General features: G+C 46.8%; 6 protein-coding genes across 6 annotated transcripts; 2 read left to right on the plus strand and 4 right to left on the minus strand.

Moving 5' to 3' along the window:
* Positions 1 to 142: 142 nt before the first annotated feature.
* BDV27DRAFT_141584 (uncharacterized protein) lies at positions 143 to 1,215 on the minus strand (the record flags this gene model as incomplete). Its single annotated transcript, XM_032069848.1, has 2 exons — positions 143 to 1,006; positions 1,162 to 1,215. The coding sequence occupies 2 exons, from the start codon at positions 1,213 to 1,215 to the stop codon at positions 143 to 145; spliced, it is 918 nt and encodes a 305-aa protein (XP_031931964.1).
* Positions 1,216 to 1,222: 7 nt separating this feature from the next.
* BDV27DRAFT_166807 (Zn(II)2Cys6 transcription factor) lies at positions 1,223 to 4,455 on the minus strand (the record flags this gene model as incomplete). Its single annotated transcript, XM_032074282.1, has 4 exons — positions 1,223 to 1,632; positions 1,692 to 1,978; positions 2,030 to 3,118; positions 4,442 to 4,455. The coding sequence occupies 4 exons, from the start codon at positions 4,453 to 4,455 to the stop codon at positions 1,325 to 1,327; spliced, it is 1,698 nt and encodes a 565-aa protein (XP_031931965.1). The 3' UTR covers positions 1,223 to 1,324.
* A 69-nt stretch (positions 4,456 to 4,524) lies between these two features.
* On the plus strand, positions 4,525 to 4,834 carry BDV27DRAFT_121558 (uncharacterized protein). Its single transcript, XM_032065395.1, has one exon. It carries the CDS (start codon positions 4,544 to 4,546, stop codon positions 4,736 to 4,738), a length of 195 nt encoding a protein of 64 aa, XP_031931966.1. The 5' UTR covers positions 4,525 to 4,543; the 3' UTR covers positions 4,739 to 4,834.
* A 1,440-nt stretch (positions 4,835 to 6,274) lies between these two features.
* Positions 6,275 to 8,863, minus strand: BDV27DRAFT_166811 (Zn(II)2Cys6 transcription factor; the record flags this gene model as incomplete). The annotated part of the gene is made up of 7 exons (XM_032074283.1): positions 6,275 to 6,944; positions 7,008 to 7,188; positions 7,251 to 7,426; positions 7,483 to 7,756; positions 7,813 to 8,357; positions 8,408 to 8,664; positions 8,718 to 8,863. 7 exons carry the CDS (start codon positions 8,861 to 8,863, stop codon positions 6,418 to 6,420), a joined length of 2,106 nt encoding a protein of 701 aa, XP_031931967.1. The 3' UTR covers positions 6,275 to 6,417.
* A 722-nt stretch (positions 8,864 to 9,585) lies between these two features.
* Positions 9,586 to 10,738, minus strand: BDV27DRAFT_166813 (uncharacterized protein; the record flags this gene model as incomplete). The annotated part of the gene is made up of 3 exons (XM_032074284.1): positions 9,586 to 9,930; positions 9,999 to 10,314; positions 10,371 to 10,738. The coding sequence occupies 3 exons, from the start codon at positions 10,736 to 10,738 to the stop codon at positions 9,586 to 9,588; spliced, it is 1,029 nt and encodes a 342-aa protein (XP_031931968.1).
* An 806-nt stretch (positions 10,739 to 11,544) lies between these two features.
* Positions 11,545 to 12,206, plus strand: BDV27DRAFT_153522 (uncharacterized protein; the record flags this gene model as incomplete). Its single annotated transcript, XM_032071802.1, has 2 exons — positions 11,545 to 11,769; positions 11,838 to 12,206. The coding sequence occupies 2 exons, from the start codon at positions 11,545 to 11,547 to the stop codon at positions 12,204 to 12,206; spliced, it is 594 nt and encodes a 197-aa protein (XP_031931969.1).
* Between the last annotated feature and the right edge of the window lie 584 nt (positions 12,207 to 12,790).

Here is a 12,790-nt window from a genome sequence, read left to right on the forward strand (position 1 = left end):
TTGACTACTACTACTACTACTACTACTTTTACAGAGTTCTATTCAATCGTGACTATGAGGGTATATTCCAGACTCTAGTTCAACTATTTGCCATTCCGGTCAGATGAAACTTGACGAGCAGCGGAAAGATAACTCTTATAATCTATGCAGCCTCCGCCATGTCGTCCTCGTTCTGTCCGCTATCTTGGTCAGACTCTTCGAAGAGCGACCATAATCCATCATTCTCTCCATCATCATCCCCAGTAGCACTATCGACCTTCGGGAACTCATCTATCACATCTTTAAAAGCACGGAACATCCTATGATCTGACTCCTGGTATACATAAACCAAGGCAGACCACAAGTCATCATCCTCGACCACAGTCTGTCTCTCAGCCGGTGTCATCGCGGTGACTACCTCCAACATCGCATTTTCAAGGCTCACATCCCAGCCGTACTTGCTTCGATCCTGCTCCCAAAAGTTGTCTCGAGCCAGATCCATGAGAATGTAGCATATCTCGCACAGGACTGTAAGCCCGTTAGCCCGAGTTCTGGGATGCGCGAACGCCCCACAGTGATCGGCGATGAGTTGAACCATGTTCGTAAAGTCATCATTGCCACTGTCTGGCAAGCTGTTCCATAAGCGCAAGAATTGAACGCGACTCTCTGCCTCGTCCATTGCTTTTCGAGCAGCTTGAAGACAGCTCCTGAAACCCGTTACTGTGCTCATTTGGCAGCGGTACATCCTTGTCCTGTGGTCCATCCTTTCCGATACTTTAGACTCGACCAGTCTACGCACTTCAACGTAATTGTCCCCTGCGGTTTGGAGAACCCCGATGAGCTCGGCGCGAGTCATGCATTCGAGACATGAGGCAAGATTTCGTACTTTGTATGCTTCCAGGGCAAGCTGGTGAGTGTCATCTCCCCTCAAAAGTTCGGTGGTTACGGAGGAATCCGTTGCGTTCTCGATTTCGTTCTGAGAACAAGACATCGTGGACGATCTTTGTTTTGGGGATATACAATAAATCTGGGAACGAACAGCCTAGGCTGAGATGAAGTGTCACCTCTCAGATGGTTTGGACTCTGGTAGGTGTGGAGAGTTAACTTCCTGAGTAAGGCAGATGGTTGTTTGAATGAAAGCCGTGCACAGAGGCTCCGATGTTTGGACGTATTTAAATAAACTGTCGTCTTAAAGAACTTTCGAACGTCAGCATCACGCCTCACGGGATATACCATTGTCTTTGTTTTCCTCGCTGTTCGATTGTCTATAAAGTGGCGTACAGGTTGGTGGAAGACAAAGAGGTTTTTCAAGGTCAACGGGGACCAATGATGGCTCTGTATTGTCTCATTGTACTTGGTGAAAGCCCTTTAATTCTCTAATCATCTCGTGAAAGGTTCTTGTGGAGTCCATAGCGAGCGCGCTTTCCAGACATATCCTGCCTGGTTTCTGAATAAGCTTCTTTCCAAGCCACCAGAGCTCGAGAGAATGCACCATGAACCCCGACTGTCTGATATCACGAGGCGTGACTGTTGTATATGTTAAATCCCACATTTCCTTCCATCTATCGAAGGCAACATCAAGGGACCAAAAGGGTCCAGATAAATCAACACAGGTGCCCAGTGCTTGGAGGTCGAACAATATACAATGTAGACCTAGTCATTTGAGGATCAGCGACACGCCTAGTGAGTGAGCTTTCGGTGAAGCAACATACTCCCTAGAACTAGAAACAGACCAAATAATGTGCATGGCTGGGAGAGCAGTTCCTCAAATTGCCCATTGTCTCTCTCCATCAACCGCTGTATAATGGACTTCAAAGTCAGGGTGGGCCCGTGACTGGTTGCATTTTGCGACGCATTTACCCATGTGGAAGGATCCATTGTATCGTAAAGCTCCTCATGTTGCGGTAAGCCAAAGCAAGCTTCAGCAATCTTAAATTGTGGCGGGTTTCGATAGTAAACGACCAAATGTGAGTCCACAAGGTAAAGCCACGCCATGGTCCTGCAAAAGAGATTTAGTTTTAGCTCTCACGCTGATCTCTGTTCGACTAACCTCACAAGACTCTCTTTATGAAAGTACCTGTCCAACTCAAGAGACTCTGTGTCGCTGACAGCGTCGTTGGTAGTCTGCGTCAGTCTTAGTGCCCGTGCAGCACAAACCAAAGCCGGGAACCGCTGAGTTCGAATCCGTCTTTTGATAGTTACATCGTTTTTAGACCCCTGGATGATAGCTATCAGCATTGCTGCCTGAAGGATTTCCATATTTGCTTTCGTGAGGGACGGGTCGTCTATATTAAGGACCTGTCCGAATTCACATCCATCAAAAATGAGATGCTCAGCTACGTCGGAGTACACTTCTGCAGTGGATGCATCCTGTGATGATACACATATCGCCCCCATCAAAGCAATAGACAATAGCAGCTGGGCTGAAATTGTATTAACGTTGAATGATGCTTTATGAATGAAGCGTGTGTTTTTGTATGAGTGCTCAAAGAAGGCCTTGACAAATAAAGTGACATTGGTTGGTGAGAAGAACCTTCCAGCCTCTTTCATAGTAACCTGCCCTTTGTTGTCGAACTGCGATTTGAGCGCGTGCCTGATCAGGCCTAGAATCCTCGATACCGTGTTGCTCAGCTCTTCGGTGTCTGCAAGCCCATACATAAGGGACTGATCTTGGTCTGACTTGTCCAACGCTGCGGTGTCAATAAATAGGTGGAACAGCCCCATCCACTGCTCTGTGGCGCTATCAAAATTGCGCATTTCGCATTTCCCTAATGATGCATATTTCCCTAGATCTTTGTCGCACCCCGTGAGCATCTGTTGAACGTCATATAATCTCCTGCTTGCCGGATCGGTATAGTTCAGGAGAAAGTGGACTGGGATTCTATTGATGTTCGAGTCTTCTGGTTTCTCCTGCCCATCCTGGCTGCGCCTAGCCTTCCCATCCTGCTCTCCCTTGCGGCTAAGTGAGCATTTCAATCCTCTATGAAGGCATGTCTCGCATGGAAGCTCTCCATCGCACTGGGTACGGCTCTCGACACATGCATCGCACGCTTTCCGCTTTCTACCCTTCCTTCCTTCAGATGGAGTCGGGTTGCTACCCCTCCGTTTACAGGATTGGAAATGACGGCGAAGAACGTCCCTTGGGATGTTTTCGTCAGACTCAAGTCGTCATGTATCAAGCTAAAGGCACACAAACCTTCGTACAAACGTTTGTTCGCAGAACTGACAAAGAAAACGCTTTCCTGAAATATCTGAGTGACAAGTTAGTTTAATACCATTACATACAGTCGGAAATCGGGTCTCACGCGTTGCTTCGTGTCGTCGCAGGTGACTGCTTGTCGAATAAACCTGGTGGCATTTTCCGCATTCGTAACGCTGGCGGGAAGCAGGCATCGTCGGGGATTCGCTATGGCCACTTCAAATAAAATTCACATTTGTCTTATTACGTTGGACACCTTTGTTTAATCTTTCAGTTTAAACCGATCATCCGTCGTCAGTTAAGTTGCAGAATCAAAAATTATCGGGCAAGGGAAAGTTTAGCTGCGCTTTGTCATCACCGTCCCGAGATCCAAATTTGACCGTATAGGGTAAAGGATTGCGATCTACTCACTTAACTACCTTTTCACTTATGATCTCTATGGTTGCAGGACTTGCCCGATAGCGCCAATCGACTTCTCAGATACGGTTCAGGGGACATGAAATCCATACGGTGCAGTACGGGGCCATTCAAGGTCCAGTTTCCGCTGTGGAAATGATTAGTCGGGAAAATCCCACATAGTAGGGGAAAACCCACTTGGCAAGAAAATGCTATACTCCTCGCAACAACCCCCTTTTCGTTATGTTTACTTCCCATTTATTCCTGGATATTCTCTTAAATCTACTAGCGCTCATTGCGCATATTGACTGGCTTTTACCTTTTTCCAATAGGCCAACGATAACCCTATACCCAAGACAATCAAGATGAACGCTCTGAAACTCAGTCGGGGTAAGTAACATACAGAAAAGCAATCCTTGCCCCCATTATAATCTCTCTTGACCGACACTGACATACAAAAGGTTTATTCTGGCCCATTCCGAGACCATCCCCAGTACTATCGCTGGCTACCCCAACTGTTCTGGGAACACGTCGGCAGAACACAACCCAATCAAAAGTCAACGAAGCGCGAACTGCCCTCGCAAAATCCTTCCCTAGATCTAAGTCAGTCACCATGACCAAAGGAACCCACTCCAACAAAGCCGAACACGTTCTGTAAGACCACCGACCAACACCTATCTCTTCAAGCAAGCCCCTAACGAACAAACCGATAGGACAACCATCGATCAACTCGTAAACTGGGCCCGCCAGAGCTCCCTCTGGCCGCTAAGCTTCGGCCTAGCCTGCTGTGCCGTTGAAATGATGCAAGTCTCGATGCCCCGCTACGACCAAGATCGACTCGGAATAATCTTCCGTGCCTCCCCTCGCCAATCCGACGTCATGGTCGTGGCTGGCACAGTCACCAATAAGATGGCTCCTGCTCTAAGACAATGTTATGATCAAATGCCGGACCCGAAATGGGTTATCAGTATGGGTAGCTGCGCTAATGGGGGTGGATATTATCATTACAGTTATAGTGTTCTTAGGGGTGTGGATCGAATTGTTCCTGTTGATGTTTATATTCCGGGTTGTCCGCCAACACCTGAGGCATTCTTGTATGGTATTTTCCAGTTGCAGAAGAAGATGAGGCACACCAAAGTTACACGGATGTGGTATCGGCGGTAGAATTATGTTCGTGGGATATATGGGCACCTTGTAGGGTGAAGGGTATATGCATGGATCTGCATTCCATTTATTTCTTATTATTCTGTGTGCGATTAGGTTCGTCTTATGTTTTATTTGTCTATTCCAGCTATCTCCGGGAAGTGCGGTGTGACCGGATAGAGTTGTAATCCACGTAACCATAGATACTGGACGTCTAGTCGTCGAGCCTACAGTGGAGGGTGTTAAGTTTAATGCTGCCTTACTGTTGCTGTTCGATTTAATGACCAGAGAGGACGCAGCTTTGACTAAAAGAATGCTAGTCAAAATCCTTTTCATTCCAGCATGCTCGACTCGTCTTTGGGCAACAGTTTCAACGATAGGTCAATATCGTTTATCGAATCAGTTAACTGACTATGCCTTCTACAGCCCATACAATGACCCCTCCATGACCGAGTGCAGACGTATCTACTTATGCCTCCGATAGGTAATTATTTGTCGAGCTTCTCACCATTCCCCACCTGTAAATCCCTTTCAAGACGATCAACAACGGCAGATGAGAACTTGAGGTTCTCCTTGTCTTTTCATGGCCTATCTACAGTGTCTAAAATCAATTTTATTGTTTCTTTACCAGGTTAACATCGTGGGGGTCTTTATTCTCAGTCTCTTCCTCTCCTACTCGACTTGATATTTTGTTCATCACTCCACCGTTGCCGCTTTCTCAAGGGCTGACTGCATACCATGTCTTCAAAAGCAGAAAGAAATAACACAAAAGCCGACAAAGCAACACGCACGATGACTTCAGCGGAGATGGAATATAAACAAATACGAGCCTTCATCAAGGAATATAGCAATAAAAAGTGTATCATGGTTGCCGTTACCAAGGATGATGAAACTTTGACTTCTTTGGATAAGGAGCACCGACGTAGATGATGGCATCTGTCATGTGAGTAGCATAAACCATTTGCTCCCACATGAAGTTCATGGACTAATTTGATTCAGCACCTAAAGTCATTCCAGTGACTGTCGAAGATATTCAATATGCGATGCATGAGGCATGTAAGTTGGCTGGACGTCGGAAGAGCATTAGGGTTTTCATAAGCTCATATATCCTCTATCTGGCATATTATACATCGTCCGCCTTGCCCTGCACCACCTTTGCCATGATGCCCAGGTGGTGCCATGAGCAGAAAGGTTCCTTTCAAAGAGAGGTGGTTCTTCGTTCTAGGGCTTGCAGCACTAAGAAGGTAGAACCAATGGTCAATGCGAAGGGCAAACCTGCGAGCGTTTATGATACTTTCGTTGAAGTTTGGAATGACGTTACCTACGGGGATGAATGTCAGTGAGATGGGTAGAGAGAAGATGCTGTTTCGTTCCAATTATTGTTACTGGGGTTATAGATTGATTGGGTTGCGCTGAGAGCTCCTCGGCTTTACAAGAGGTGTTGCTCTCCCTTATTGTCTTGGGCAATAAGCAGCTTGATGTCCGATGAGAACACCGTATCTCATTTCTAGTCATCTAATTTTAATACAAATCATGATATCTGCCACCTCTATTTGAATCATCCAGGCGTCCCAGACGTTAAACCCACAAGCTGTTAAAAACATGAACAATAGTCCGGAGTACAAGCCAAACCTTCTTCGGCAATTATAGCAGGCAACATACCCTACCCCGAATTAGCCGACAAATCCTCCCGTCATTAATCATTCCATCTCCCCTCCATCCCGTCCAAGATCCAAAATACTATACGAAACATCCGGATTCCCAATCTGATCCACAATATACAGGAAGTCCGAAGACGAAATGCCAATATTATTAAGCAACTCGACACTCGACATCTGCATATCGGTCGGATGCGAAGTAAGCGAGTCCCCAGGAATCGGGAGGTCCCAAACCCCAATATCAGTAACCGTCTCTCCCTCTCCATCCTCCTCCATTCCCTGGGGTTGAGTCACAGCATCCGGACCGGTTGGGCTCGCTAGGGTCAGAGGCTGGAGTCCCTGGGATTTTACTCGGGAGGCTAATTCCTCAAACAGCGTTTCGAGATGTACGAGCTCTGTCTTCCGGACCTCGGCTACTTTGTTTCCGTTGGAGATCATTTCGTCGAGGATGCAGTGCGCTTCTTCGAGGTAGGCTTGGCCATCTAAAGCTTGGGGAAAGACTGCGTTTGCCATTGCTAGGTGGAGGGCTGCGGCGTATGTGAATTCGAGGTCGTAGGGGAGGAAGATTTCTATTTTGTATGAGATTAGTTGGGTTTGATGGGTGTGATAATGTAACAATGCAAGCCACTTACCCAGAAGGTTATCGTCATTGGATAATATTTGGAGCATTTTTACGGCGGACTTAATTCCGATCGATATCAGGGTCTTTGTAAGAGCTAGGAATGATTTCCAGTATTCTCGCTCGTGATCGAGGTTCTCTAACCGTTCGACGAGAGCCGAAAGAAGAAGTGGTCGGGTTGCCACAATTACACACTATACAATGTCAGTTAGACACTGAGTTCCTCGGAATTCATAAGTAGCTATTCTGTGCCTACCTGGTGGTACAGCAATGTGATATGTCGCGTCCCTTTAGGCATTGTATCGACGGAATTCGAGAACCGGACGTGAATGATTTTCTCCACTTCCTGGGCATGTCCAGCTAATGTATGTAGGATGGACCTCGTCATTTCCAGGAATGCGCCGAGTTGGGTTTTTTCGGTTTTGTACACAGCTGGGGGTAGGATATTGTTGGTCATCGGTAGATATCAGGGGGTCAGGGAAGCCTACTGTTAAGGATGTTTGAGAGCAAGTGCGATAATTTGGCCTGTAGACTCATGACAATGTCTCGATGCGAGCATGTGCTCGGGGGATCGATCGGGGTACTGATATCGCTATCCTGCGTCATCATCGGAAGCCCGACAGAGTATGAGAAATGGCGGTCGAGGATGTACAAGGTCCACCAGAGGTCACGGCATCGGGATACGGTTTCTGCGCCGAGCTGCTCCTCCGGTAGTTGAGTGTGTAGGCCTTCGAACTGTGCGATTTGTATCGCTTGGCGAACCTGTGGAAAGTAAGCATGAGCAAGAACACACTCCAGCACGCGAACATGAACCTTACATAAATATGTGCCGACTCTCTTTGGTCGATCGAGTATAGATACAGTCCAGCCAGGGCCAACACTTCAATGGCTAGTAGACTTCCCTTCCATAAAGGGGCGTGATCCGGCATCAGGGACATCGCACGGATGAAAAACTTCGATCCAGGGGGGTCTTTGGATCTTTTTGACCGGTGAAGAAAGGCGGTTCCAAATGCCAAAACCAACAGAAACTGGATAAACCATAATCGTTGCTCGGTCGCAAATTTTGCAGAGTCCCCATAGTAGAATTCCCGTACATTGTGGATAAATTCGTCTTCATTGTACAGGCGATAACTTTGCCCCAGGTGGAATTTAACTGTCTCGGAAAGATAAAGCGCGTGGTCGAGGGATGGCAGGCCACTTATATCGGGGGTTTCATCGGCTGGACAAGCCTCCCATCGTATAGGGTAGCTCTCCTTTTCTGAAGATGTAGGGGCATTATGTAGGGTTTTGAGCTGTAGTTTCTCGGTCATCATGATGGTTAATCGAGTCGTGAAGGACCACATTGACGAAGGCGCTAGCCAAACTATTTTTACTGTTAGTTTTGAATGCAAAAGATCTAAGTCGAGAACCTACTCCACGTCCGTTTGTTTTGCTGATTGTTCCGGATGGTCGTTGAAGGTAAGGTAAAGGGACTAGTCCAGATACTCTGTGCATAACCGAAGCCATGTAGTTGCAATGACTCTTCCGTTGATTCAGAAGGTATCCCTGCGGAATCCGCTGTGCTTGTGCCTTTAGGCCTGGTCTGCGACTCAAACGGGGACTCTGGAGGGCTTCTGACACCAGCAAGTTGCCGGCGTTCTTCGACCTCTTTCTCCAACTGTCGAAGATATCTGTCCTACTTGTGTCATCAGACAGATTCCTGCAACATGCACGACGAACCAACCTCTCAGAAACCACAACCCGATTGACTCCCTCCACAAACTCACACCTCAGTCCACGCCGCTGGCAGTTAGCGCACGGCGCATCGCCGGTACATTTTATTTTACTATGACGACAGGCAATGCATCTGTGAAACAGGTGAGTCTTCATTCAATTAAAACTGTTTCACTTCCCAGGGGAATTGCTTACGCATTCGCTGTTCGTCTTGATTTCCGCGGACCGTAGCTCGAACCGTTTTCCATCTTTTCCACGGCGGCGATATGGAATGAAGTTGGAAAAATATAACTCAGGGGATCAGTATTTTCATATAGACAGTGTCTTTAAAAATTTCCAGCGTATGTACCCCGCACCTGGAAAGGAGTTTCTGATCTCCTGTGGATCATGGGGCCAATTCCAAGTGGAGAGCCAGCCCTATCTTAACCCGTTATTGACAGCATTTCACTGGGTCTCGTGTTTTTCACCTCTTGCAGGATAGTTTTTCCATGAAAGGTAAGCTTCGGAGTCCCACTTCGTCGTTTATCCTCCCTTCTGATTCGTCCCCCGCACATCCTCGGGAGACCCATCCGATCACGCGGCAAATTTGTCGGCTTCCTCGGGTTCGTGATTCTTGAATCTTACGAATATCGAGATGGATAGAACTTAGATTGGCTGCCACACACCCCGGAATTTATAGGGAGAAACCATAGAGTTTGAATGTTTTGATGATTTTAATATTTGTGGTTTCAATTTTTATGTAGTGATAACAGTCAATTTGGGTTTCCTTAACTTTGTAAACATAATATTTATCAGATGATGCTATGTGCTTAAAAAAAAAAATACATTTTCTCAATATAAAAACAATTCTTAGTTCAAAAGATCACAAGAGCAGAAGCCTACTCAATAAGTTCCGCAATTGTAGCATCCAAAAACTCCCTCTGGTGGATCAAGAAGGTCTTCATATCCGAGATGTTGAAGGGACGCTGTCCCAGCTGCTGTTGGCGTTCGTTCTCCAACTGTGCACGAATCCGCTCCTCGAGGACCTTCAGTCTGTATTCGGACCATTCTCTGTATAGCTCTAAAACGTTGCTGATAGGTCGAACTCCAGTAAGGACTGTATCATCTTTAATGAGGGGAGATTTTGCGCGGAAGGAAGTGATCATGCTAATCCGTTCGCGCCCTCCAAATGCCTTCAGGGCCTGGTGTTCAATATATCTACCTTGCATAACAACGGCAGTTCCCTATGAAGTTGTCAGTAAGACAATCGCTCATATATCTTAGTTCCTAACAAAGTATCCAGGCTACTTACCATCGCAGGCCCACGGACTTTCATGATCTCACCACTCGCTGTCTTGAGTGCAGTCTCTCCTCCAACCATGCCAGTGCAATCAGAAAGCATTGTAACACACACAAACGGGTAGCTGTCCCAGTGCCATGCAAAGGCAGGCAAGTCTTCATCTTCTGACTTGGTGTCCTTCATGACCGTCTTAGTCTCGCCATTCACGGCAATATTGATAGCAGCAATCTCATAGTTCATGGCAGGGATAAGGTCAACGCCAGCCACCTCTGAAATCTTCGCGAGAACCTCCGGGGAGCGCCAGGCATCGCAAATGAATGGAGCACGTCTATTTTCGGTAGTTAGCATTTGTCAAGCTCCGTCTGGATCTTAGAATAAACTCACGCGGGCCCCATGCCCCGAATGGTGTTCTTCACAAAAGGCGACGTATATTGGCATTCATCCAGCACCGGCTTGCTGAAGATCTCAGCTCTCATCTGCTTAATAGCTTCCTCCGTGAAAAGTTGGAATGGTGCAGTGACTGCATTCGGGGAGATTCCCTGGCCTTCAAGGCCAATATCCTTCATCGTGTAGATCTTTGATGGAGGTTGGTAGTTCATGTGTCTTTTGGGGTCGAAGGATTGCTTTTCGTCGACCTTTGCTTCATCGATGAGCCATTGCGGCAGCTCGTTGGTTGGACGTGCTCCTGTGAGTCTCACAGGGCCAACCATCGTGTGGGCGATCGTGGGGGGTGCAACTGTTGTGGTCGACATTTTTCTTGTGGAAGTAGCTCTTTGGTTCAAGAGATATTGAAAGTGATGTAGACTTGCTGTGGGCTTCTGAATGCTAGGGTGGAAATGAGGTTGTTTATATAACCTAATATGATCTTGACATCAAGTTGGAGATAGGATACGCAGAACGCTCGTGTGACGATGATTCCAGGAATCAGCTCGGATTATCCTCCCGATTAGCCGTATGAATTATCCTAAGAGAGGCAAACTATCTGCTAGCCTACACCATGAATGTCATATCTCGGGTCAATCGGATTGGGGAACTATCTCGGATTCATCGGGTGTTCGGCTGCTCTTGGCGATGCCTATCATTCCTGCTAATTCGACTGAGTCCAACTCCGCGAGAGCCGAATATAGTGGCATGACACGCGGACTTGAGAATTGCTATCACTATCTTGCTTATTGAGCAAAATGGCCCTTTAGACAAGGGGTTTTAAGGAAGATAAAATAAGGAGGTATATAGGAGGTATATATTAATTTGATAGATGCCACGCTATTAATTAATGAGTACATGAACGGAGAAGGCATATAAACAATTCGACACCGCTAGAGACTAGACTGCGAACTGCACTCTATATGAAGCTAGCGATGTCCGGGATTGTTTTTAAAAGTTTGATAGACTGTATGGGGGCCACCGTGGAGAAAGGAATGTGGGGTCTATGGAGCAGGTAGTATCCCCTAGAGTGTCCATAGAGATTTCAAGTATTATAAATGCCACCGTCTGTCGTTATCCGTCTCTTGCTCTTCGAGTTGTATCTATCATTCTTTAAATCTCCTATCCTTTAATTATGGGCACAAAGGAAGCTCCCACGAGCGATGGCATCGAGGATGTCAGCTATGGTATGCATTATTATGACGCCCATGATATTCAGAAGCCAGTAGACGTCGTCACTGGTACGGACCAAATGCAACGACGTCTCGAAAATCGGCAAATTAAGATCATGGGAGTCGGCGGTGCAATCGGTACGGCACTCTTCATCAGTATTGGCGGCTCACAAATCTCATCACCGCCGGTGCTATTATCTACTACATCGTTATCTGTGTTACATATATTTTCTTCTACAGAGCCTGCCAAGCACAGTCCGTTGACCGCAAGGCATTCCCCTACTTCGGCCGGTTCCAGCCGTACAGTGCCTGGATTGGATTGATCGGAGAATGTCTCATTGTTATCTTCTACGGCTACTCCAGCTTCATTCCTTGGGACGTATCGAACCTTTTCACTCACTATACCATGCTTATTTTGGCGCCGATACTCTACTTCTCTTGGAAGATATTCTGGCGCACTAGAGTGGTAAAGCCCGGAGAAGCGGACTTGATTTGGGAGAGGCCAATGATCGATACGTATGAGGCGGGACTTACATCTCCGCCGAGGGGGTTCTGGGCTGAGATACTTCTGACTGTCGGTTGGAGGCGAGGCCCCAAGAATCAGGAGGCCTCGAACGGTTGTTGATTATAGAGATCATGTTAGACTTATATGGAGGGCCAAAAGGTCAGGCTTATAGACATAGACAGAGTGGGCGCGCAGACACATCACGTTATTCATTTGGACGCGCGTGTAGTATAGATAGATTTCCCACTATAGATTTGGTTTTGGTATTTCTCTCCAGCTAGCATAACGAAAACACTTCTCACGGGACGCATTTGTATCCCGTAGCCTGATTAGAAGTCAACCAAAACAATATCTAATCCACGTCTTCGCACCCTCGGAGTGAAACTGGTCAGGACGCGACACACTTGACAGTGAGCCCCAACAATTGATGGGGTGTAAAACAAGTCGACTCTGAACCGTGATAGGAAAGCATAGGACAGAGAATTTTAGGAAGACAGCTTGGGGTGGTTTGGAAATAGATTAAAAGCAATGCTCCTCCAAAGACATACAAATCAGCCGAAAAGCTCAGAGAGTCCACGTTAGGGTTACATACAGAGTGAGCGTGTGTGCCAAGTTATGCGCGTGTTCCTCAGTTAACATTCTTGGTCCTTTCATTTCTCTCAGCGAATAGTATAGCAATGTGCAATTGATCAGCTCGATCAAAG

This window comes from Aspergillus caelatus (assembly GCF_009193585.1).
Source record: "Aspergillus caelatus strain CBS 763.97 unplaced genomic scaffold BDV27scaffold_17, whole genome shotgun sequence".
Taxonomy (NCBI): Eukaryota; Fungi; Ascomycota; class Eurotiomycetes; order Eurotiales; family Aspergillaceae; genus Aspergillus; species Aspergillus caelatus.

Bases quoted from the DNA above. Each gene is read 5' to 3' on its own strand.
- BDV27DRAFT_121558 (XM_032065395.1), top strand. From the start codon at position 4,544: ATGGGTAGCTGCGCTAATGGGGGTGGATATTATCATTACAGTTATAGT.